This window comes from Euleptes europaea, chromosome 6 (genome assembly GCF_029931775.1).
Source record: "Euleptes europaea isolate rEulEur1 chromosome 6, rEulEur1.hap1, whole genome shotgun sequence".
Lineage (NCBI taxonomy): Eukaryota > Metazoa > Chordata > Lepidosauria > Squamata > Sphaerodactylidae > Euleptes > Euleptes europaea.
The window spans coordinates 52,157,872-52,183,588 of NC_079317.1; the positions used below are offsets into that span (position 1 = coordinate 52,157,872).

The window sequence follows — 25,717 nt, forward strand, 5'->3', positions numbered from 1 at the left end:
TTGAGCTCTCTCAGCCCCACCTACCTCACAAAATGTCTGTTGTGAGGAGAGGAAGGGAAGGAGATTGTAAGCCAGTTTGATTCCTCTTAAAAGGTACAGAAAATCGGCATATAAAAACCAACTCTTCTTCTTCTTCTTCTGTATTTTAAATTCATCCTTTGTCACTTCTCTTTACACTTTCCCACCAAGACATCATGTGTTCATGGTTCACAGTGTAGCTCAGTTCAGACATCACATGAAACCACAGTTTATTTCAACTATGATTAGTTTTTGAAATCAAGATTAATCACACATTCTGCTTTGTTTAGACAAATGTTGGTTTCATGTTGGTAGCTTGGGAGGGTGCCACAGAAGAAAAAATCAGGATCAGCCAGGATTAAGCTAGGCTGTCTGCAATTGTACATCAGGCAAAGCGATAGTTAAGACTAACTGTGGTTAACAAATCAACCTCAGATCCTAGCTTTAATTCCTGCTTTCATGTAATCAAAGTTACCACACTTAGGGGAGTGGATGCCTTCAGATAATCACACTAACCATAGTTAGTTTAATAAAATCAAAGTTTCATGTGATGTCTGAACTGTGCATGGTTTTCCTCTATCAAAGCTAGCTATTAGGTGACACAGATGTCTTATAGGAAATTCCTCTATACTTTGTGCAGGCCTCCAGAACATTCTGTGACATTGTGGCAATTCAGTCAATATCATAAAAGCATTCATAGAAAGAGTACTTACCTCCTGTTCAGCTTATTTACCCTCAGACCTGTTCTTCCCACATCATTTCCTCCACCCACCTTCTCTCTGTTTCCTCCTCTCTAGACCCCAAGTTTCCTGTTCTCCTCTTCCCTCAGGACAGATATTTATTATTGCCTCATATATGTAGCAATTGGAGGAAAGGGATACAGAGACACATTCAAGGGGGGGATATATATATATATATATATATATATATATATATATATATATATATATATATATATATATATATATATATATATATATATATATATATATACATACACACACATATATATAATGATAGCCATGTATATAATGATAGCCATGTAAGTGTTAAATGACCACAGAGAGGATGGACAGTGGAGAAAAAGGCAAATTTCTCACCCGTGTTTGTAATCCTGCACTGTAATTTAAATGCAGGATAACATCCACCTTCCTCTCTAGTCTCAGCAGAGGTGCTGAGCTAGTACTAATGAAGAATCCAGCATCTTCAAGAGACAAGTATTCTTCTGATTGGGTCAGCTGGTTAGGTGAAGAAGAGTCTAGTACAGTATCTAAAATGCAGACCAGATTGGACACCATTGTAAGTGGAACTCAGTATGTGTTAGTTGCTTGAAAACTAACAAGTAAACAAATACAGGACAGGCTACTTCTGTCTAAGAAATTCTTATCAAGTTAAACCAATAATGTAATTGCTTAAATAATCCCACCTAGCCAATCACTCTTTCTATGAACCAAATTTATTTCACTTCTGGCAAACGAAATCTAGACATTATGGGGAATTTTTCACGGAGATTTGCTGCTGTTTCGACGCTGATTTGCGTCGGAGTCAGATTTTGGTTATTCACTGCAGATCAGGCTTTTCCCTGATAGAGGTATAAAAGCCGCGTTATGTCAGCGGCAAACCAAACCACTTCTGAGCCGTACTTTCCAGTAGAAGCGCGTTTTGTTGCTCGGATGCCCATGAAAAAATGTTTGCTTCAGTTCCGCTGTCCCTCCCCGTGACATCTCCTTTCTCCTCCCCCAAGAACGGTGATTGGCTGGGGGAGTTTCGCGCTCGGACAAGAATACCATCCCTTTTGCAGCCTGCCTGCCTGCCTGCCTAGAGTCCTGGCACTTCTCTCCCTCCGTCCTGGAGGCTGGCAGCCGACTTATGGCAACCCCTTTTTGGGGTTTTCATGGCAAGAGACTAACAGAGGTGGCTTTCCAGTGCCTTCCTCTGCACAGCAACCCTGGTATTCCTTGGTGGTCTCCCATCCAAGTGCTAACCAGGGCCGACCCTGCTTAGCTTCTGAGATCTGACGAGATCAGGCTAGCCTGGGCCATCCAGGTCAGGGCGTTGTACCTTTTACCCTCCACAAAAACACACTACCCCCATGTAGTGACAAAGCTGTTGACTGCAGGGTTGTAAAGAAGGGGGGTGGTACAAGTGCAAACCAAGGAAGAGGAGCATAAAAGGCAAAACCGAAAAAAAATTAAAATTCAACTTCATTTTATAAAAATAGATAATTCCCCAACTGCAAAGGTTCTGAACTACTGCCGGCTCTGGAGGGAGTTGTAGGGTTCAGCTGGACAGAGCTGAGGTGAATGGGGAGAGTAGGGAAGCTGAGCCCAATTTCAATTTCACTTCTAGTAAATCCTAGAGGAGGAAACTAAGTTTGTAGGCTGCTGATAAATCAGGTGGGTTCATTGTTTGGTGTACTGTCCATCTGTTCCTCCTCCCCCATTAAGAAAATGGCTGCTTTGGGGTGTGGACTCTATGGCATTATACCCTGCTGAGGTTGCTGCCCTCCCCAAACCTCACTGTCCCAAGGCTCCTCCCCCAAATCTCCAGTTATTTCCCAACCTGGAGCTTGCAACCCTAATGGGGAACAGATCTCTGTAGTTGGGAGATCTGTTGTGATTCTGGGAGATCTCTGGGGTTGCCAACTGCCAGGTTGTAGCAGGAGATCTCCTGCTAATTCAACTGACCTCCAGCCGATAGAGATCAGATCACCTGGAGAAAAATGGCCACTTTGGCAATTGAACTCTATGGCACTGAAATCCCACACCTCCCCAAACCCCGCCCTCCTCAGGCTCTGCCCCCAAAATCTCCCGCCAGTTGAGAAGAGGGACCTGGCAACCCTAGAGATCTCCAAGCTTCACTTGGAGGTTGGCAACCCACAAAGGAGAGAAGGAAGCTGGAAAAGGGTCTGAGTAGACAATACTGACTTTGATGGACCAAGGGTCTGATTCAGTTTAAGGCAGCTTCATGTGTTCATGTGAAGGGGGAGGCAAGGAAACTACTCCGCTGGAAGAAATCCCTTCCATCAGTGAAATGTTCTGCAAGATCCTAGCTGTTGTCAATATCTCCACAATATATATGCTCTGGTCTATCTTTAAAAGTTATTTTATAAACATTTGACTCCTGTCTGTCGTTTTTGGTTTTATCTAAAAAAACCCCCAAAGATCTACAGAGGTGGGGTACAAAGTGAGTATGAAGACAGAAGAACCATTTTGTTCTTGACACCAGCTTATTCTCCATTTTGTGTGCTGAGTTTTCCTTTTGCAGTTCCCAGAGGCCTAGCAGTATTCTTGGCTAACAGGCAACACCTGCAGCTTGTTACCCCAGCAGATAACCTCCTCAAGGACAGTAGTGCATACCAGCCTAATTGGGAGATGTAGCTCATCTGTGAGAATAAGGGAAGGGGATGAAGCCACTCTTTCTTCCTGGGAACACTCTCCCGGCCTAAACCAGTTTGAACCATCCAGAGACTTCGCCCATGCAACTTATGGGTCATCTGACCTGACTTCACTTTGCCGTAAATCAAGCTAGGCCTCATGGTGGACACCTTCTTATTCTTACATTATTATTCCTTACCTCAGCACCTTTTGTGATGCTTTTACCTCTGCTATGCTTCAGCTCCAGCAGGCTGTTTTGCGGCCTGAACCAGCATAAGTACTTTTAGCAATGCCAGCAGCTATGTAACAGTTAGTAAGTATATTCTAGTCAGCTAAGATTTATAATTTTCAAGCCAGTGTGCTTTAAAACTGTGTAATCTGTATTTTAATCTACTTTTGAATTTATCTTAATAAAGTCTTTTCAGCTTTTTAAAAGGTGGTGTTGAGTTTACTGACCTGGGCTCAGTTATTCTACAAACATGGCTGGAGCTCGGCAGGGGCTTGGCCATGACAGTGAGGGAGGTATATTTCAGTGCTCTGTCCCCCTCACAAGAAAAATGGATATTTATGATCCTGGTTGACTGGCTATTCTGTTGGAAAGTATCAGTGGAGAGTCTTGGCACCTTAAAATTGTACACTACCTATACGTACCCATTCGCTTAAAAACAATCAAAAATACCTTTCCATCTATGAAAATTGCTTTGCTCTAGGTAGCTGTTATCCAGTTGTAGGCCTCTGAGAAAATTGTGGTACTGGGCAACCGATAGGCGATCAGTGATAACATCTCTTAAAGCACTAGAGAGGGGTCCAGCAGGGGTGTATAGATGTGACTTTTGGTCATGTGCCCTTGTAGGTAGATGATCCTCTTCACCTACAGAGGAAAAAGTAGTGACAATGGAACACTTGGTTAGTCTAGCCTTCTTTTTTGTTTATGTCAGCAGTCAAGGACATTAGTCTTTGTTTCCCATAATTTCAATTATATCATAAATAAAAATAAAATACATCTGGAAAAACTGGACAAACATTTTCACACAAACCACAAAAGTTCCTAAGTATTCATCAGAATAGGAATAATGAGAAAACAACCAGGAACAAAACAACTAACCAATGTCAACTATTTGATCTTGAGTCCACTTGTGCCAGAAATCCTCTGAACTATGAGATAAATTCCAGACATACATGAGATTCAGGGAAAATATACTACTCCACATGCCTATAAAGAAAGGGAGAATTAAATAGTTAATACAGCCCAGTCAGTTAAATGTTCTTAATTTCAGTCATTATTTTCTGTTGTACGTTCATTAGGAATCGATCTAATCTATCTAGCTATTGAAAACATTTAAATGTTGTCTTTTCACTCAAATATGGTTCCAAGGTAGCAAACATCATTAACCCATTTAAAACATTAAAATAGCATTTAAAATGTATATATTTAACAATACAACAAAAACATATAGACATATAGACAACCAGAGAGTTGCTGCCAGTAAGAGTTTACTTGGGATATGGCAAACAAAACAAAAAAGACTTCACCCAGTGGTGAAAGACAATGACAGAGGGATCCCTGTGTGGAGAGCATTACAGGCCTGTTGGCAACCCTACCTAAAAAAGCTCTTTGGACCCAGCTAGAGTTGCCAGCGCTGGGTTGGGAAATTCCTGGAGATCTAGGGGTGGAATCTGGGGAAGATGAGTTTGGGGAGTAGAGGGAGCTTAGCAGGGATATGATGCCATAGAGTCCTGTCCCCCTCCCCAAAGTTGCCATTTTCTCCAGGGGAACTGATCTCTGTAGTCTGGATCAGTTGCAATTCTGGAAGATGTTCAGGCCCCACCTGGAGGTTGACAACTTGGGTTGCCAGCTCCAGGTTGGGAAATACGTGGAAAATTTGGGGCAGAGCCTGAGCAGGGCAGGGTTTGGAGAGGGGAGGGACTTCAATGCCATAGAGTCCAATTGCCAAAGTGGCCATTTTCTCCAGGGGAACTGATCTCTATCAGCTGGAGATCAGTTGTAATAGTGGGAGATCTCCAGCTACTACCTGGAGGTGGCAACCCTAATCCCAGCCATTGTAAAATACTTGCCCTGATCTATCAAGCGGTATCTGTGCCTAAAGAGGCGCATCCTCAGGAGGATGCTGTGGGAATGGTGCCTTCCCTTTCTATGATAATGCCAGCACATTGCTCTGACTTGAACCCCAAGAGCTGAGCACTGAGCACCCCACATACTGTTTTGTTTGTGGAGCATTCTTCTCTCCTGTGATAGAGGGAGGTAAACTCAGTGCGCAAACTTCCCTCATCCTACTGCTTTTTCTGTTTTTTGTTTGTTTGTTTTTTGGATGGGCACAAGTAGGGTTGCCAACCTCCAGGTGGTGACAGGAAATCTCCTGCTATTACAACTGATCTCCAGTTGAAAGAGATCAGTTCACCTGGAGAAAATGGCCATTTTGGCAATTGGACTCTATGGCATTGAAGTCCCACCCCTCCCCAAATCCTGCCCTTCTCAGGCTCCACCCCCAAAATCCCCAATCCAGAGCTGGAAACCCTAGGCACAAGTCAGCTCAAAGGCCTGTGAAGCCACAGTCAGGCTCCCTTCAGTTTATTTTATTTTTCAATTTATTTTCAATTTATTTTTCAATTTATTTTATAGTTCAATTTATTTTTATTTTAATGCATTTCTGCACTGCAGCCACTAGAGGAGCAGGGAAGGCAAAACACAGTAAACCACCCTAGCTCTGATTATCTGCTCACCATGCCCTTCTGCAAACTTTACCACAACAAGGCTGAGCCGAACACTTGCCTGTCACGAGATGCTGTGTGACCCATCAACTAAGCCAGCAGTGCAACCAGGCAGCCCATCAAGCACAGCTGACGGCCGCTACAGTCATTGCCAGGCTGCAGCCTCCTAACAGGGTTGTTGTTTCCAGCAGTGTTTCCCTCTTCCTTTCACCCAGCTCCACATATTTGTCTCCTCAGCAAATCTTGCAAAGGGGGGGGGTAGCCCTGTTAATGTGTTGTAGCAAAATAAAACAACCCTTCTTTCTTTTCTCCTTAATTTCTGTCCCCTTTCTCCTTCATTTTGCTCTCTTCTTTTCAGGAAGAAAGGAAGGAAGGAAGAAAATAACAAAATTACATGACTATTGAGAAAAATATTGAGAGTCACAGGATATGCAAACTGAGTAGATGAGGAAGGCTGCCTAGACAGGGAACATGGCTTCATGAAAGGGGCATAAAAGAAAAAAATACTCTCTCCTGCCTGCCTCCAAGCATTTGCGATCTATCATGGGCTGTCAGTCCAAGCATAAATATACCAAAATAGTTAAAACTATAAATTAGATGATGGAAAGACTCAGATACAAATTTCAGTTCAGCCTTGCACTCACTGGGAGGTATTAGGCAAGCCACTATCTATTTAGCCTCGGTAATTAATGGCAACCATACCTCTTGGGCTTGATTGATAAAACCAGTTATGTCATTGCCAGTTAATATCAAAAGACCAAAAGAATATAACCTTGCAGGTAACATATCCGAGTTTCTGGAAGTTTCTTCATCAGGCGACCCATGAAGAACTCACTTCCAAAATCTTCAGTCCGAACGTAAGCTCCATATTTCAGTATACCAACTTCGTAGGGTGTGAACTCAACCCACTCTGTAGTTAGAAGAATAACATACACATGTACAGTGAAACATGCAAACGGTGGTTCTTTAAATTAAGATGCATTCTTTTTCTTTCATTTGATGTTTGACTATTTCATTTTCTATTCATTTCATTATTTCAAAAGTTCATAAAATGCTCTATAATAAAGGTTAGGTATTTCAGGCTTCTGAAAATTCCCAGCGCTGTCATGAAAGTCTGCAAAAGTTCCAAGAAGAGTGGTTCTGATGAAGAAGAATTACCTGTTTCTCCTCAATTTTGAAATTTGGTTGAAACATGTTATCTAGCCATTTTACAGGTGGACCCTTTCATACTAATCATCCTGTCAGTTGGATCAACACTGCTGCACAACTCTGAAACTGGGCAGAGCGGAGGGATTTGAACTGCAGGCTAGAGTGACCTGTTGCCTAATTGTGGTACTTGGGTCTATACATCTGTATGGGCGGCATCATCAATTTATGTGTGTGTGTGTATAAAATTGATATCCCATCATGGCACACAGAGGGCCAAAATAGATGTTTTTAAACCAGAAATGTCTGCATATACTGCTACCTTTGAAATCCATAGTGCTGTAATTCTCTTTCACGTTGATTGCAGCGTAGATGGGTAAAGGATTCTGACCGTCATTCACTGCTTGCTGTTGATCAGAGAGCTTATGGTTGTCTTCCTGTTTTTTTTAAAAAAAATAAGAGATTCCTCTTGTACAAATCAAATATATGCAAAGCAGTATTCAGTATACTTGAACATCGGATATTCTCTGTTAAAAAAATAAGCATAACCTTTCCTGGAATTGTAGCAAATGCTTAAATCCAAATGCATATTGAGCTTTTAGTATTTCATTACAACTGATACAGCATAGGGAAATAAAGAGGATATGTGCTCTGCCTCATTGCTCAGCCTAGATTTGTGAGAGACAATCTTATTCAGGTTAAAGGAAATCAGAGACTTGTACTAACCTATTTCTACGCAACACATCTGGCCAAAAAAATGAAGGATTCAAGCACCGTGACCAAAGAAGTTTCCTAGAAAACTGGATTATAAGCATTAAGAGCTCCAATCTTTGCAGCCACCCATCTTGCCTCTGGAGGCAGCAGCACCGAAACCAGAGTCTCAAGAAATGTAACTGTGGAGCAGACAAATGTGGGAGCAGGAAGACACCAGACTTTAAGAGGGCTTTAAGAGGGGAGTGGACATGTTCATGGAGGATAGGGCTATCCATGGCTACTAGTCAAAATGGGTACTAGTCATGATGCATCCCTATTCTCTCCAGTATCAGATGAGCATGTCTATTATATTAGGTGCTGTGGAACACAGGTAGGATGCTGCTGCTGCAGTCGTTTTGTTTGTGGGCTTCCAGGAGGCACCTGCTTGGCCACTGTGTGAACAGACTGCTGGACTTGATGGGCCTTGGTCTGATCCAGCATGGCTTTTCTTATGTTCTTATGTTCTCTGACTGTTCAGGGCTTTAAAGGTAAGTAGGGGCCATTCAACAGCCAAGCAATGTAAGAAGCCACTTGCAATACCAAACCAGCAGAGGGTGATGTGTGGGAGGAATGGACTGATGGGGCTTTCACTAGTCATCACCTCCTAGACTCATACCACTGTCATCCAGGTCCCAGACAGGCTGCAGAGGTGCTGCAGCCTCCCTTGGAGATGGTGAGGGCAGCTTGGAAGGAGGCAGATTCTCCTCTTGCGTTGCTACAAGAGTCCAAGACAGGCTGCAGAACCCACTAGGGCATCACTGGAGGGGGAGCACGCTGTCTCCACTCATGTCACTGGTGTTGGGCTCTGAGGCAGCTGGCAGAGTATCTCTGTTGGAGCCAATGGAGGCAGCAGGGAAGGAGGGTGCTCTGGTTTGAACCAGTCCTGAAAGTAAGAATTCATTTTGGATTGAGTCTTGAAATTAATTGGCAAGCAGTGGAATATTATAGTGGTAAACCAATGAAGCAGTATCACAGCTACCAGCTCAGCAGGGGTCAGGTTACACTAAAGGTTTCACCTTGCATTTTCAAGCTGCTATAATGGCATGGCTCCTCAGTTTCGGTAAATTTGGGTAGAGATGAATCTGTCAGAGTAGAAACTTCCCTCCCTCCCTGCTTCCTGCCAACGCTGATTTCTCTGTGGCTGCTAGGATGTTTTTGAGCCTTATCAGCAAACTGGACCAGTTTTCAACCACCTCCTAATCAAAATACCTTTACCACAGTAAACAGAAGAGTAGTTTGGCTTGTAAAGGGCAACGTTAAATCCAATCAGAAACAGTCATATATTTATAAGGACCATTTACTATCTGAAGATCAAGAAGAACGTGATTCTATGAAGCAGAAATAATAATTAAAAACCACCAAAACATTCCTAACTCCTACGTTTTTAGCCTGTACATGAAGTACATGTTTATTAAGGTAGATGAAGTTCCAGGTTTCAAAGATCCCTTGCTGGATTCTGTCCAAACTTGCCTCCTGCTGCCCTGCCAGTATGCATGATGCAAACTGACCCAACTGAACATAGAATCTATGTGGAGAGAGAGCTCTTTGTTTAAAGGAAAAATTAAAACAATACAATGTTTTTGGGATTTAGATACTTTAAAAATCAAAATTCTAAAAAAGGGATTTTAAAAAAATTCAAACGTTTGGCTCAGAAGGGCAATGTCTAAAGACAGAGGGAACCAACTATTTATCCTGAGTTTTGCTTCACCGAGGACCTTTGCCCACTTGAGCAAAGAAATCACAGCTACTTCAGTAATGGAAGTTTAAAACTGTTGTGAGGGTTGTTTGAAGCAATGAAGGAAATTGGCACGTGACTTAATAGTGGGGCCTGAAGCTCTCCCACAATTACAACTGGAGAAAATGGCAGCATTCAGATTCCCCTTGGGGGGGGGGAATGTCACTGGGGAGACAGTTTCAGAGCTTTGGTGCCATGACTGAGAAGGCCCTCTCCCAGGTGGCCCCCCTACCTGATCTCAGAAGATGGGGGCACCCTAAGCAGGGCCTCCAAAGATGACCATAATGGTTGGGCAGGTTCATAAGGGGTTCATTAGGCTGACCTTCAGGTATGTTGGTTCCAAACCATATGGGGCTTTCAAGGTCAAGACTAGCACCTTGAACTGTGCCCAGAAACAAATTGCAGGCCAATGTAGATAGGCCTGGACTGGAGTGATATGGTCCCTACTCACTCCAGTCAACATCCTGGCTGCAGCATTCTATATCAATCAAAGTTTCTAAATGCTTTAAGGAAAGCCCCACACAAAAGGCACTACAGAAATCGACTCTAGATGTAACCAGGGCATGTACCAAAGTTGCCAGATTGAAGGTGGTTAAAGGCACTCCTGACTAGAGGTGTGCATTTGGTAAACCCGAACCAGAAAAAAAAACGGGGGAAGGGGAGGTTTACTGGTAAAAAATGGCGGCAATAAAAGGGAGCCAAAAAAGTGAATACTGAATAATGCCAAATTTTGTTGGCATTCTTCAGGGCTGCTTTGGTCCCACCTCCATTTTGCCCCCTCCATTCTCTCCTCTCTCCCTCTCTCTCTCCCTCCATACTTTCCTGATGGCTGAGTCCGATCCCTGCTGCCTGCAGTCTCCAAAGTCTGTGTACTTTGGAGACTGCAGGAGTGGTTATCTCTGTTCAGATAGCTCCCAGCCCCCTCTGAAATAAATGGACTTCAGAGATGGCGAGGAAGAGCAATCTGAGTCAGATCCCTGCAGCCTGCAGTTTCCAAAGTCCATGGACTTCAGATACTGCAGGTGGAGGGATCTGCTCACCGCTTGCAGTCTCTGAAGTCTGTGGACTTCAGAGACTGCAGGTGCAGGGATTTGCTTTCAGATTGCCCCCTGCCCTGTCCAAAGCCCCTCTGAACACACCAGTGATCAGATCTATTCTGCCTGCCGGCTCAAGCTGGCAAGCAGTGGGGATATGAACCTCCCAGCAGCGCAGAACTGAATGCTGGGCTCTGCTGAGCCTAGTGTTCACCTCTACACTGGGAATTTTTCAGGCTTGGATTTAATAATCCTGAAAAATGTTGAATTTATTGGAAAAGCTGAATTGCTTATATTTGGCTTTTTGATTTTTAAAAAATGTCCTGGTTTATTAAACCCAAACCTGAGAAATACAGGGTGGTGGAATGTGCACAGCCCAACTCCTGACCACTGCTGCCACCTGCTTATCCAGGAGTAGGTCTGGGCTCAAGAGTACCCCCAGACTATGGACCTGTCCTTCAAGGGGAGTGCAACCCCATCCAGAATGGATGACACTTTAAATCCCATGTCAGGCCTTCTACCCACCAGTAGCACTTCCATCTTTTATTCACCTGCATCCACTCCAAAACTGCCTCCAGGTACCACTTCAAGGTTTCTACAGCCTCTCTGGGATCAGCTGGAAGTGCGAGATAGAGCTGTCATCTGCATATCTGCAACTCAACCCAAATCTCTGGATGACTTCACCCAGCAGTTTCATGTAGATGTTAAAGCGTATAGAGAACAAGATGGAACTTTGTGTAACCCAACAGGGCAAAGGCCAGGGGGCTGAATAGCAGTCCCCTGGCACCACCTTCTGGAACCTACCCTTTAAGTAAGATCAGAAACACTGTAGAATGGTGCCTCCCAGTTCCAGTCCAGATAGGAAGTCCAGAAGGATACCATGACTGATGGTATCAAAAGCCACTGCAGGGTCCAGGAAAATCAACAGTCACACCCCTTTTTTCTATCTACTGGCACAAGTCATCCACCAGGACAACAAAGGCTGTTTCAGTCCCATAACCAGGTCTAAACCCAGACTGGAAGGGGTCTGAACAATTTGCCTCATCTAAGAAAGCTTGGAGTTGTCCAGCTACCCCCTGTTCAATCACCTTTCCCAAGAATGGAACATTTGAGACTGGTCAATAAATATTAAGATTTCCTGGGACAAGGGTAGGTTTCTTTAGAAGTGGACATACTATAGCCTGTTTCAAAAGCAGGGGCAACCACCCACTCTGTTAACAGTTTTCTTTACATGCTCTAAGAATTTATGAATCTCTCAACGCTCATTAAAGTTCAATGCTCTTATAAATATATCCAGCTTATGCAGACTAGCAACACTCCCTTTCTCTGCCTGGGCCTGGATATGAAATGTATACATTGTCATCTTGCATGGATGACCATTCTTGTGCATATAGCAATTATATAGCACTCTAATGTTTGCCATTTAAGCAAATACAGGAAGTAGCAAAGATAACGTACCCCATCATTTAACAGATATTCAATAAGGAGCCCCCATAGGTCTATACAGGATGTTTTTTGTCCTTCTTGTTTCCGCTGACACAGCTGCCTGTTGTAATATTTCAGACACTCTATGGACAAGCCATTTGCCTTGCATTTGGTCATGTCTCTTTTAGTTTTGTTGATTTGCTCATCCAGATCCTTCTGTGACCAATAAGCATCTTTGTACAAATTCGCCATAGTCCTGGGAATGAAAAATGAAAGTAAAAACATAAGAACACAAGAACAGCCACTCTGGATCAGAGCAAGGGTCCATCTAATCCAGGGGTCCCCAACGTGGTAACTGTAGGCACCATGGAATTCCACCAACACTTTTTCTGGTGCCGGCCAAGTGTTTTTAGGAAGTGGATGGGGCTAGGCAAGGCTTTTGCTCACAAAGCTTCTGATTAACTATTGGAGATTTGATTGGCTGTGCAGATTTTTAAAGACGTTGCTTTGGCAGTAGCTGCCAGCACAGCATAAGGATCTACACTGTCTTACTGAAGTTAAGCTGTGGCAATCACTTTGTGTCTGGCTATGCCTCCTGCGTAGGGTTGCCAGATGGGTGGTTTCTGTGGGCAATTGGCCATCAATCCACCCGGTTGCTTGGAGTGGCGATCACAGCAACAAAACGGATGCCACAAAATGGCTGCAGCAGATCACCCCTCTCCATCGTCAGGAGGTTTTAGGTGGCGGGGCTGGGATGATTGTGCACTCACACGATTACATCACTTCCAGGTTAACTCCCAGAAGTGCCACATCAATGCAACCGCTTTAGCACTGAAACCCCTAAAGCCTTGTTGTTGCTGCACCCACCATGCCATGTCAGAATTCCAAATCTGCCCGCGTGTTCAAAAAAGTTGGGGGACCCCTGATCTAGTCTAACATCCTGTTTCCTGTAAGTGGATAATGAGGAGCCTTCAGGCAGTTTACAAGCAGGGGATAAAGGCAACCCTCCCATCATATTTACCTCAGCAATTGGTATTCCAGACTATAATACTACTGTAAAAAATGAATTTTCACTGGCTATCATGGTTAAGAGTTGTTCATGGTAATGCATAAAAATCCCCCTTTAACATCTTCTGATCACACCTTGGGGCAGCATTCTAATTATTCCTTACATATGTCCTGAACCTACTGCCAATAAATTTCACTGGGAAACTCCAGCTTTAATAGCTAGACAGCAGATACAACTAAAAAGTATTTGCTTCAGTCTAAACTGTGCAAGAAAATTTTATAAACCTCGGTCACATCCCTCCTTCCTTAGTCATCTGTTTTTTCTCACTGAAACAGTCTCATAAGCTGTATCTTTTGTCATAGGAAATGTTCTTCAGTCCCTTTGGGATGGGGTGACCACAACTGTACATAATAATCCAAATGCAGCCACAAAGTGATTTATTAAAATTAGTATATACTGCCTATCCTGAGCTCAAGGCAATTTACAAATACAATTAACATAATAAATATGTGTGTAGCAAGTTCTTTGAAGTCAGAGAAACCATCACCAATTATGAACTAGAATGAAAGGATATGACACGTGGTACTTTAACCAAAATGACTGACTATAAAAAATTAAAGGAATAAACCACAGCCCCTCCCCAAGTGTGTGTCTGAGAGAAGTGACAGGAAGTCTAATGACAGAATCCCAGCCCACGGCTTCACTTGTGCCTTTTATAGTTGCCATGAGTCTTTAAGGAGCTACCACCAGATGGGGGGGGGGGTCCATGGTACATAACCACACCTGGGGTCTTGCAGCTCATGATTTATATATTTAAACATGCATATTCTACTCTTCCAACCATGATGGCAAATAACCTTCCCAGTTTGAAGTTTGGAAAATCAAGTCAAGCTCCTATCTAGTCTAAGGCTGATCATTACAAAGGATCCTCCTGGATAGGTTTCTTTCTGGATAATATGGGCCAGCCTTCTGCTCCCTCAGCAAAATGTTCAACAATCTTTACTGTATATGTTTCTGTTCTTCAATTGAGATTGTCCTCAGAGGCTCTGATGGCCTTCGTGATCAGAAGTGATGGGGGCAAGTACCAGATAGGGTTGGGAAATTCCTGGAGATTTGTGGGTGGAGCCTATGGTGGGCAAAGTTTGGGGAGGGGAAGGAGCTCATCAGGGATTTCATCCAGGGAAACTGCTCTCTATAGTTTAGAGATTGTTTGTCATTCCAGGGGGGATTCCAGTCCTCAACTGGAGCGTAGCAACACTGGTACCAGGGATAGAGGCTTGGCTCCCAGTTGTCGCTCCAAGAACTCCCTGCTCACAGAGGCTCACCTCAGGCCAACTCTAAAATCCATTAAGTGCCTTGTGAAGACATTTCTATTTCCTCAAGTCTTTAGATAATTGATTGTTATACCTGTGGAGTTACATATTCTGCCTGAGCGATTAATATACAGTGTTGCCTTTTCAGATCTCTGTTTAAACAGATGCAAGATTAAAACAACAGAGAGAGAGATGCAATTCTTTTAACGGTTGATGTTTTTTAAGATACTGCCTTTTTGGGGCCTTCTGCTGCATTTTCAACTTCCTTGTTTCTTTATTGTTGCTGCTGCCATTGCTCTTTATACTGTGCTTTATGGTTTGATTCCTGCATGAATTTTATTTTTGTAAGCTACCTTGCATGTACTTGTTTGAAGAGGCAGGATAGAAATATTTTAAATGAATACTCTTCCAAAGAATGCTCCTTTGGCAGTGTCCCCGCTTGTTAAACAGTGCTAGGGAATATGTACAAGTAGCACATTTTAAGCATAGTTGTGTCACTTTGAGCTCAGTCAGGTTTACTTCCAAGCTGCTACCCTTCAAAACAAACTAGTTTCCAACAAAGGTTGATGCTGATGGAAGATTTATGCTTCCTTTTTCATATGTACATTAAGATCTAAAGTGGGTTATTTGGAAGATCAGAGTGGCTATTTCAGTCTCTAGAAAAAATGCATCTAGGCAATTTTTCTAATCATAGTAGTAGCTGGTGCAATCTTTGATGTGTTCTTCCTTCAGATGTTACACTACTTATGCAAGGAGACAGCAGTGCTCATGAGCAGTTACTTAGAGGGACTAGTGGGCTTCAGAGTAATGTTTTCATACTCTAAATTCCCCTGAACATTGTATGAATGAAAATTTCATCTCCACTTTCACACATGGGAAAAGGGAATTTGGAGGAGAACAAGGATAGTCCCTGAATCCATGGCTGAGGGACAGAATTTGAACTTAGGGCTCCTGATAATATCTGCAAAATGAACCACACTGGCACTTTTAAAAATTCATATTAAGTTAGAAGGAACCTAAAAACACATCTTATACTAGATTTTTTTTCATGTTAAGCTGCTCAGCAACATTCAGAATTGCCAAATATAACCTCTGCAACTCCAGCTTACTAGCCATGAGCTTACCATGTTGTGCCAGAAAAACCAGTCAAGTATGTAGTACAATCGATTATATTTAACTTCTTAAGACCTTGTAGGCTTCCATACAATGCTGTCAGTGATCTTGTACTACCGCCTACTGTCATGATTGCCACAACAGGAATCTAAAATACAGAAATAAGGAAGGTAGAGCACAGAGAGATGAAACACACGTTTGGGAGGAAGATAAACAGTTAAGTTAAGCCTTGTCTATCTCTGGCCCTGGTTTATGTTAGAAATACTGGCACAAAAGATGTCAAAGAGAACAAAATACTTCATGATTTAAAAACGTGTGATTAGGGATATCCCGCAAGTACATCATTATATCCCCTGTACATATGGCACATATGTGACCCAATTAAAGTTCTGGTTGTCTGCTGTGGTATGATAAGATCTGATAAAGTCATCATGAAGCCAATCCATTTCTGGGTCAAAAATACTGCATTATGTAAACATGCTTACAAGTTGTTAGCAAGAAAGAAACAGGTAACTGGTAGAAGAGTATCACATTGATTAAAAATATTATAAGGGTGCAAGATATGAAATTGAGGAATCATAATGGGATACGTTCTGCATAATGATTTATGGGGAAGTCATATACTATTTAATTACTTATTTTATTTATAATTTTCCTTTCTTATTAAGACTAAAGGAGGATTTCAGGATGTAAACAGTGCAATCAACCAGCATAAGGCAACCAATGAACAATACAGTAGGATTAGCATGACATTAGAGAATAATGCAAACAACAGACTAAGGCATACTTTAAATAATACAGAAAGTGGAATTAAAAGGTAAAGACAACACAATAAAAGAAGGTGTTGTTTTTTTTGCTGTCAAGTCACAGCTGACTTATGGCAACCCTATGGGGTTTTCAGGGCAAGAGATATTCAGAGGTGGTTTGCCATTGCCTACCTCCACGTCACGCCCCTGAATTCCTTGGTGGTCTCAATTCCAAATACCAGGGCCAACCCTGTTTAGTTCTGAGATATGATGAGGTCAGAATAGCCTTGGCTATCCAGGTTAGGACAAAGCAGGTGATAACTACAATAATAATTGATGTGGACTACCATCCTGTTCCATTATAAAAGTGCCCTCCTGGGCTGTTTCTTCTACTACAGATCTAATGCCTTAAAAAAAAAAAAAGTCCTGTTGGATATTACTGTTCTGCATGTTTTGTGGAAGGACAGAATAGTGGGAACCTTCTTGACCTCCTCAAGCAGGCTGTTCTACAAGGTGGGAACTGCCACTGAAAATGAATGTGAATGAACAGCTGATGATCTTAGCCATTTGCAGGGTGGCACCTTTGGAAGGCTTTAATCAGATAAGTGAACCTGTCACAGCAGAGCAAAGCAGGAGAAACAGCTGGAAGAATTGAATTGAACTAGGTAACTGATCAGTAATCATTGATATGTCTACAGAATGGATGTGGCATGCATGTTCTGCCCGGTGCACAATAGTAATTGGGAAGACAGTCTGTCAGGGAGGAGTGGAAGCATAACCCAGGGAAAAGCCTGAGCAGCTGGAGAGTAACGTGCCAGCTACTTGCAAAGAGGTGGTGTCTCCTGAGGTGGTGCAGGGAGGTGGAGCAGAGCAGAAAACAATGGGTGATGAGACGGGGGATGGGACCAATCAGAGGGTGATGAGACGGGGGATGGGACCAATCAGATAAGAGTAGGGAGAGCACAACAGGTATCAGGACGAGCACGATGGGTGAGTCCTCCTATGGGAAGGTGCCAGGGGAGGACTCAGGGGGACCCATTGGGGAAGCCCTGGAGCTTCTTGGGCATCTGTTGGCTTCTTCCCAAGCTGGTGTGACCTGGATGGGAAAGGGGCATGCCCACTTGGTGACAAGCCTGCGGCTCCAGGCCACACCTCCCTTGAATTTCCTTGTGAGCTGGAACGAGGCATGGCAAAGCATCAGAATGGCTGCCTGCCTCTGGAACATTATGTGTAGGGTTGCCAACTGCCCGGCTGTGGGCTTGCAGCGTGAAAAGGGAAGATGGAGCCTTTCCCCAAGCCCTGCTGTGCGTGCGCTCTGATCTTTCAGAGCGTACACACAGAGGGGCTTCGAAGGCTCCAGCCTCCCTTTCCATGCTGCACCTCTTGCTGAAGGTAAGTGGGGACCTGGCAACCCTAATTATGTGGGTGCCCTGCATCGTGAAGGGGTCAGCAGATTCCAGCGACCCCATCGTGGATGTCTCCTCTGTGCTGTGAGGTAAGTGTGGGGTGGTCGGGCGAGTCCAGGGCTCCTGGGCCTGTGGGTTTTTCTGGAAAAAGGAAGAAAGCTGACTGGAAGAAAGTTGATTCATTTGAAATGTGGTGTTGGAGGCAAGTTTCATGGATACAGCGGACCACCAAAAAGACAAATTAGTGGGTTCTAGATCAAATCAAGCCTGAACTCTCTCTAAGTGCTAAAAGGACTAAATTGAGGCTATTGTCCTTTGGTCACATTATGAGAAGACAGGAGTCACTGGAAAAGATAATCATGCTAGGAAAAGTTGAAGGAAGCAGGAAAAGAGGAAGGCCCAAAAGGAAATGGATTGACTTTAATCAAGGAAGCCACTGCTCTCTGTTTGCAAGACTTGAGCAAGGCTGTTAGTGTTAGGACATTTTGGAAATCATAAAATCATAGGGTTACCATAAGATGCAAGTGACATGGTGGCACTTACCGTATATGCCCATGTATAAGCCGACCCGCGTATAAGCCGAGGTGCTTAATTTCTCCCCAAAAATGGGGAAAAATTAGGCACCCGCGTATAAGCCGAGGGTCGGCTTATAACCCCTCCCCCCCCACAGGCTTACCTGACAGGGCTCTCCAGCGGCGAGGGTCCGGTGGCGGCGCGGCCCGGGGGGGCCGGGGCAGCCTTCGTGCGGCTGCAGGAGGCTGCCCCAGGCCGCTCCCGGCGGGAGGAAGCGGCGGCGAGGCCCAGGGGGACCCGGAGCAGCCTTCCTGCGGCTGCAGGAGGCTGCCCAAGGCCCCTCCCACCCGGAAAAAATGGCGGGGGGGGGAAGGGCCAGGGCAGCCTTCCAGGAGGCTGCCCATGGCCCCTCCCGCCCGAAAAAAATGGCGGCGGGGGCGGGGGGGGCTTGGGCAGCCATCCTGCGGCTGCAGGAGGCTTCCCAAGGCCCCTCCCGCCCGAAAAAAATGGCGGGGGGGGGCGGGAAGGGCCGGGGCAGCCTTCCTGCGGCTGCAGGAGGCTTCCCAAGGCCCCTCCTGCCCGGGAAAAATGGCGGCGGGGGCGGGAAGGGCCGGGGCAGCCTTCCAGGAGGCTGCCCATGGCCCCTCCCGCCCAAAAAAATGGCGGCGGGGGCGGGGGGGCCTTGGGCAGCCATCCTGCGGCTGCAGGAGGCTGCCCCAGGCCGCTCCCAGCGGCAGGAAGAGGCACGGGCCCGGCGGCGGCAGCGGTAAGTTTTCCCCCTCCCTCCTCCCTCCCTCCCCCCGTATTGACCCGCGTATAAGCCGAGGCCGGCTTTTTCAGCCCATTTTTGGGGCTGAAAAACTCGGCTTATACGCGAGTATATACGGTAATACACATGCTGCCATCCGTTTAATGGATAGGGTTGCTAGGTCTCTCTTCACCACCGGCAGGAGGTTTTTGGGTTGGAGCCTGAGGAGGACGGGGTTTGGGGAGGGGAAGGACTTTAATGCTATAGAGTCCAATTGCCAAAGTGGCCATTTTCTCCAGGTGAACTGATCTCTATCGGCAGGAGATCAGTTATAATAGCAGGAGATCTCCAGCTAGTACCTGGAGGTTGGCAACCCTAGTGATGGAAGTCAGTAGTGACATTCAGAATTCTGCATCACATACCTCATGGTCCTGTAGGTCCCTTTCTAGTCCAAGAACTTTTTTCAGTGCCTCAGCCACAATCTTCTTTCTTTTGTCAAGGAAATCTTGCTCCTGTGAACACAGGTCATACCCCAACCGTACATCTAGGACATTCTGACTGTAATATCAACAAAGATATAAACAGGCTTCCACATTCAATCTAGGCATTTAGAATCCAGTACACAACTTGAAAGGGCAAATAATCAAGGTACAGACATGTTTTTAACAATCTGCAATAAGATATTAATATAAAGTATGACAAAAGAAGAATTATAACAACATCATGATGGCAGTAGACAAAGCTACTACAACCTTTTCCTAGTGTGTCTTCTGAATGTAGCTGACATTAAACAGAATGACATCACCAAAGTCTAATTACAAACAGTTCTCAGGCTGTTAGATACACTAACTCGCTCACTAGAAAAGTGACTTAAATGGATGTAAAATTTAAAGATATTCAGTGACCATCACTGATTATACGTATAGTATCGTTAATGCATACAATATATTATTAGTTTTCATTTTCACTAGAATGAATAAACACCCTGCTTTGAATGGATGCACACATTGCTGATCTCAACTAGGACTTGTATCCCAGCAGATAAGGAGAGAAAATAGATCAGATTATAGTCATTATCATCCAAAAATGGTGGATCTCTTACCAGTCCTCTGTCTTCACATGCAAAGAAAATTCATTATTCTGAAAACAGAGAATACAGATATAAATTTGGTAATGTTATTGGTGCCCTGACCTGGATGGTCCAGGCTAGCCTGATCTTGTCAGATAGTTGAAGTTAAGCAGGATTGGCCCTGGTTAGTATTTGGATAGGAAACCACAAAGAAATTCCAGGGTCACTATGCAGAGGAAGGCAAAGGCAAACTCTTCTATTAGTGTTTTGCCTTGAAAACTCTATGGGGTCGCTATAAGTCAGATGTGACTTGACAACACTTGACACACACGCACATACACACACCATGTTATTGGTGTTTTTATTTCTAGTAATCCATTACAACAGGTATCCTCAGTAGGGCTGTGCAAAAAATATTTAACAATCGGTAAATTTTGGGTTTATTGGGCCCGAGTTTTTTGGGGGAAACCTGAAATAAGCTGAATACCCATACCAGTAAATATGGGCATTTGGCTTATTTTTGGGTTTCCTGAAAAAAATCACCCTGGGGGGGGCGTCATTTTTCAAGGTAGAGCCCCCAAATTCACAGCGTAGCTTGAAGGGACTGTCTTTTCAAAAAACCCAAAGTTTGGTGAAGATTGGGTCAGGGAGTCTAATTTTATGGGGCTTGGAAGGGGTTGTCCCCTCCTCCATAGACAACCATTGCGAAGTTTGCAATGGTTGTCTATGGAGGAGGGGGGCAGCCCCTTCTGGACCTCATAAAATTGGACCCCCTGACCCAATCTTCACTGAACTTTGGGAGTCATGCAAGGAGAGTCCCTTCAAGCTATGCTGTGAATTTGGGGCTCTACCTCCCAAAATGCCCCCCTGGGGAGAATTTTAAATGTACTTACCATTTTAGACTTGTTGTCAGTAATGGCCACAGGTTTGCTTCCTCCCTCCCTCATGGTCTGTAGGGCTTCTCGTAATTTTAAATTGGAGGGCAGGAACATATGGGAGAAGATGCTCCTTCAGACACCCTGGTCCCAAGCCATGTAGAGCTTCAACATTTAATCCAGCACCTTGAATTGGGCTCGGGAGTGGATTGGTAGCCAGTATAATTGCTGTAATATCAGGGTCACATGCTCCCAATTACTGGTCCAACCAGCAGTCGAGTTGCATCATTCTGCGCTAGCTGCAACATCTAAACACTGTTCAAGGCCAGCCCCAAATAAATATGTGTCATCTCATTGTAACTAAGGCATGGATGACTTGGTTAGATCTGACTGACCCAGGAATGGACACAGCTGATGCACCAGCTGAAGCTGGGCAAAATCCCACTGGTTTTCTAAGGAGTATAACCCCATCCAAGACAGGAGTGATCTGAAGTCCCTGGCCTGCCTTTCTACTAATCCAGAGAACTTCCCCAAATGTAGGCTCCTTACACGTTCCTCAAAGATCATGGTATCCATGATTAGGGTTGCCTGGTTCCTCTTCACCATTGGCAGGAGGTTTTTGGGGCAGAACCTGAGGTGGGCGGTTTTGGAAGGGGAGGGACTTCAATGCCATAAAGTCCAGTCGCCAAAGCAGCCATTTTCTCCAGTGAACTGATCTCTATCTGCTGGAGATCAGTTGTCATAGAAGGAGATCTCCAGCTAGTACCTGGATGTTGGCAACCCTATCCATGATTGTTCCAGTCATAAAATTTCTGTCTTTGGTAGGGCAGATACAAAATGTTGGGAACTTATAAACAAACCATCCTCCAGTTATTTTTTTCATGCAGCTGCAAAGAGGCATGGTGAGATTCCAGTAACAATTTTGCCTCCAGCACTCCTCCTTTCTTACAGAAGAACCAGCTAGCCTATTCTAAATGAGGTCATTTGAAGGCATTATACAAATTGGCAGCTTATATTTGCCATATACTCTCACCTCTGCTAGCATTATCTTCTTCTTTGTAGGAAGTGAACTGATCTGTGCTTGCAAGGATCCTTCTTCTCTATTATAGGCACATGGGCCCTGGAAAAAATAAATACGTTTTTCTACAAGAAAGATTAATAAGTCACACATTTATGTATCTGTAAAGATACAGGCATTGTTTTATGGTTAATGCTAAGAAAGCTGTTGAACAACATACAAAGACGTAGTCTAGATCCTTCTTTGGTAGTTTAACATCCAGTGTTGGTTGCTTATATTTCACGTAATGGAATGCAGACTGACATGCAGGACTGATACAAAAATCAGAACCAAGACTACACTCATGATGCCCTTCATGGGATCCTTTTACCATAAAGGATAGTTTTTGCTCTAAAAAAAAGAGAAAATGAAAAATGATTATAAAATATCTGTAAGAATTTGCTATGCTAAATTCAAAAAGCTTTTATAAAACTAAATATTTCTAAAATGAACCAAATATGACCTATGAAATACTTACAGGCCTTGATCTGGGTCTAGCCATTCATAACTTGTTTTGCATAATAATCTGGGTGCCCTACCTTTAAAAACACATTCAGCCTGTTCAGTTGCCCTCACCAAACACTATAGCATGGATATAAACGTACATTCAGAACTGTATCTAGAGTTGCCATATCCCTCTTTGCCACTTGCAGGAGGTTTTTGGGGCAGAGCTTGAGGAGGGTGGGGTTTGGGGAGGGGAGGGACTTCAATGCCATATAGTCCAATTGCCAAAGCAGCCATTTTCTCCAGGTGAACTAATCTCTATCGGCTGAAGATCAGTTGTAATAGCAGGAGATCTCCAGCTAATACCTGGAGGTTGGCAACTCTAAGTGTACCTTCATTTGTTACAAGTATGTAGACTTTCCTAAATGGACTGTCATAAATATACATATGGAATATATCCGCCTTAAAGAAATAGGACTCTATGGGGTGGCTAGTTAAACAACACCTTAATTACTAGAAAATTGTAAATAAACATGCAGTAAGTTGAAATATGATCTCAAAAGAATTAGGTTTTACAAACGGGATTCACAAGAACTTGCGTATGGCATTTCCTCTTTCCCTCCCCCACTACTTCCTCTTTTCATTCCCTGAAAGCCTCCACAGCCTCTCATCATTTTTCTGCTTCCTTCTCTCCTTCCCACCCATTTGCCAACCTACCTGTTATAGTTGCCTAGATATATTAATGATGTTATACAGTTTTAATCGCCTTTAAATTATTTAAAATTATTATGTCCCTTTATTTTAAATATTCTTGCCAAAAATTGTTGCTGTTCTAATACCATATAATGTTGTAAATGAAATGATCATCTTACTTGATTTTTGAGCTTTTTTCCCCTGCACCTCATATTCCAAACAGCAAACCTGGCGAGACTGAAAATCCAACAAGAACATTCAGAGCTCAGAATCTAATTCCAATCTCATTTAATTGGTATCAATACTACCACAATGATAAGACAATGATAAGGCCAATTCTGGTTTGGGCAGTAATATTCATTCCCTATAAAAACTGTGCAGCACCATGTAATAGTATTGCTGCCTAATGAGAACTGAAAGGTAAGGGAACTACAGTATAAGGAGTTATTACAGTCTGGTTGCAGTGATTGCTGAAACTGGATTTTAAAAATGGATAGGGAAAAGAAAACTTCTAAATAGGCTGGCAAGGGTTCATAATTTGCTGGATTATAGTTCAGAACATCTGTTGTAACAAGCATGCATACTGGATGGGGGATCTACTTCTCGGTAGCACTGTGTGTGAACAAGATCTTGGGGAACGGGTGGATTGTAAGCTAAATACGAGCAGCCAGTGTGATACAGTGGCAAAAAAGGCTAATGCAGTCTTGGGGTGTATCAATAGGGACATAGCATCCATATCACAAGATGTCATAGTCCCACTGTACAACGCATTGGTCAGGCCACAGCTGGAGTACTGTGTGCAGTTCTGGAGGCTTCACTTCAAAAAGGATGTGGACAGAATGGGTATAAATAGCAGGCGGAAAGGTACTGGCTGGACATTAAGATTTTTTTTTACAGTGAGCGTAGTTCAGCAGTGGAATCGGCTGCCTAGGGAGGTGGTGAGCTCCCCTCACTGGCAGTCTTTAAGCAGCGGCTGGACAAACACTTGTCAGGGATGCTCTAGGCTTATCCTGCATTGAGCAGGTGGTTGAACTAGTTGGCCTGTATGACCCCTTCTAACTCTATGATTCTGTGATTCTAAGTAGAATGGGTAAAATTTGCTCATTTGCAAGAAACAGTGGAAAACAAAACATTTTCCATGAATGGTAAATTACAGATATTTACCAGTTCTGTTGAATTTTCCTCTGTCACTATAGTGCTGCCACAGTGACCTCTTTCTAAGTTATATTTTATAATTAAAATTATGTAATTAATGGTCACACAAGGACTTTCAGCAGAAATCTCATTACTCCTCTTTCCCTTCTCTGAAAGCCCCCATAGCATCTCCCCTTTTCCTAACTATTATCTCCTTCCCACCAACTAGTCAACCTATTTTTAGCCCCCCCCCCCTTCTTACCTCTGGAAGCCTCTCCCTGGGAAAAGTCTGGCAGGCTGCTGAGCCAGACCCTTTTGAACGGTGGGGAACCTTCAAGGATTTGCAAAGGCACCTCAATTTCCCCTTTATCCTCTTCCCCACACTATTTCCTCTTTCATTCCTCCTGGCAATCCTCACTGTGCAGAGGGTTGGACTAGATGACCCTGGTGGTCCCTTCCACCTCTATGATATCCTCACCTTTCCCTCCTTCCTTCTTTGCTTGCAACCTACCAACCTTTTTTCTCTCCTTCCTCAATCTTCAGCTATATTTCTTATTTAATTACTACATTTATATCCAGTTTTTCTCCACACTGTGGACTCAAAGCAGCTTACATTATTCTCTTATCTTCACAACAATTCTATGAGGTAAGTTAGGCTGAATGTGTGAGAATAGTCCAAGGACATTCAGTAAGATTTCATGACAGAGTGATGACTTAAACCTGAGTCTCCCAGATCCTAACCTGAAACTCTAACCACAACACCATAATGACTTTTATGGGATGGGTGCTGTTGAATAGTAGCAAGCAGCCAATTCTGGGTGAGTCATGCAAGTTGCATGGTTACCAGGTTGCTCATTGACTGCTGCCAGCCTATTCCTAATAAGTCCTTACTCAAAGAACAAAACAGCCCCGGAAAGGGCTCTTCCCTTCCCCCTGCTTTTTACAGACAGAAACGAAGACTTCAATTGGCAGTACCATCGTGGTTGCCAAGCAACCGCCACAGAGGGCATTTGTTTCTTAAAGTTACAGGTGCTGCTGTTTTTGTTTAAACCCACAATGTATTTTTTTTTTTAAAATTTCAGATATTTCTGCAAACCTGGGGCTTTTCTCAGGTTTATAGAAATATCTGTCTTGTCTGTCCATGGCTCCAATCTCTGGATCTGAGTACCAACAGATTTGGCCATGTTGAGAATTAGATACATTAGGAGTAGAACCCGCAACAAAGAGTTGTGAATTGTGCTGTGAGCTTTCCCCCCATGTCTCCAGTACCACTCCTCATAGACTCACTGGTTAGAGGTTTATGGGAAAGTTTATGGAAGGTGGCACAGGCAGCACATGTAGAGATGGGCAGGTGGGCCGGCAAGGAGGCTCCTTCTCAC

The 25,717-nt window shown here is 43.7% G+C and overlaps 1 protein-coding gene across 1 annotated transcript in view; it reads right to left on the minus strand.

The window, feature by feature from the left end:
- LOC130479489 (cytosolic phospholipase A2 epsilon-like) overlaps nt 1-25,717 on the minus strand; it is a 48,333-nt gene that overhangs the window by 2,688 nt on the left and 19,928 nt on the right. The window contains exons 5-16 of the mRNA XM_056851888.1: nt 23,384-23,441; nt 22,249-22,418; nt 22,044-22,130; nt 20,169-20,206; nt 19,489-19,624; nt 15,665-15,801; nt 12,252-12,474; nt 7,594-7,708; nt 6,898-7,035; nt 4,501-4,608; nt 4,075-4,266; nt 1,119-1,288 (exon numbers count right to left, since the gene is read on the minus strand). Coding sequence (XP_056707866.1) covers nt 1,119-1,288; nt 4,075-4,266; nt 4,501-4,608; nt 6,898-7,035; nt 7,594-7,708; nt 12,252-12,474; nt 15,665-15,801; nt 19,489-19,624; nt 20,169-20,206; nt 22,044-22,130; nt 22,249-22,418; nt 23,384-23,441 — 1,572 coding nt within the window. The remainder of the gene's footprint in view (nt 1-1,118; nt 1,289-4,074; nt 4,267-4,500; nt 4,609-6,897; nt 7,036-7,593; nt 7,709-12,251; nt 12,475-15,664; nt 15,802-19,488; nt 19,625-20,168; nt 20,207-22,043; nt 22,131-22,248; nt 22,419-23,383; nt 23,442-25,717) is intronic.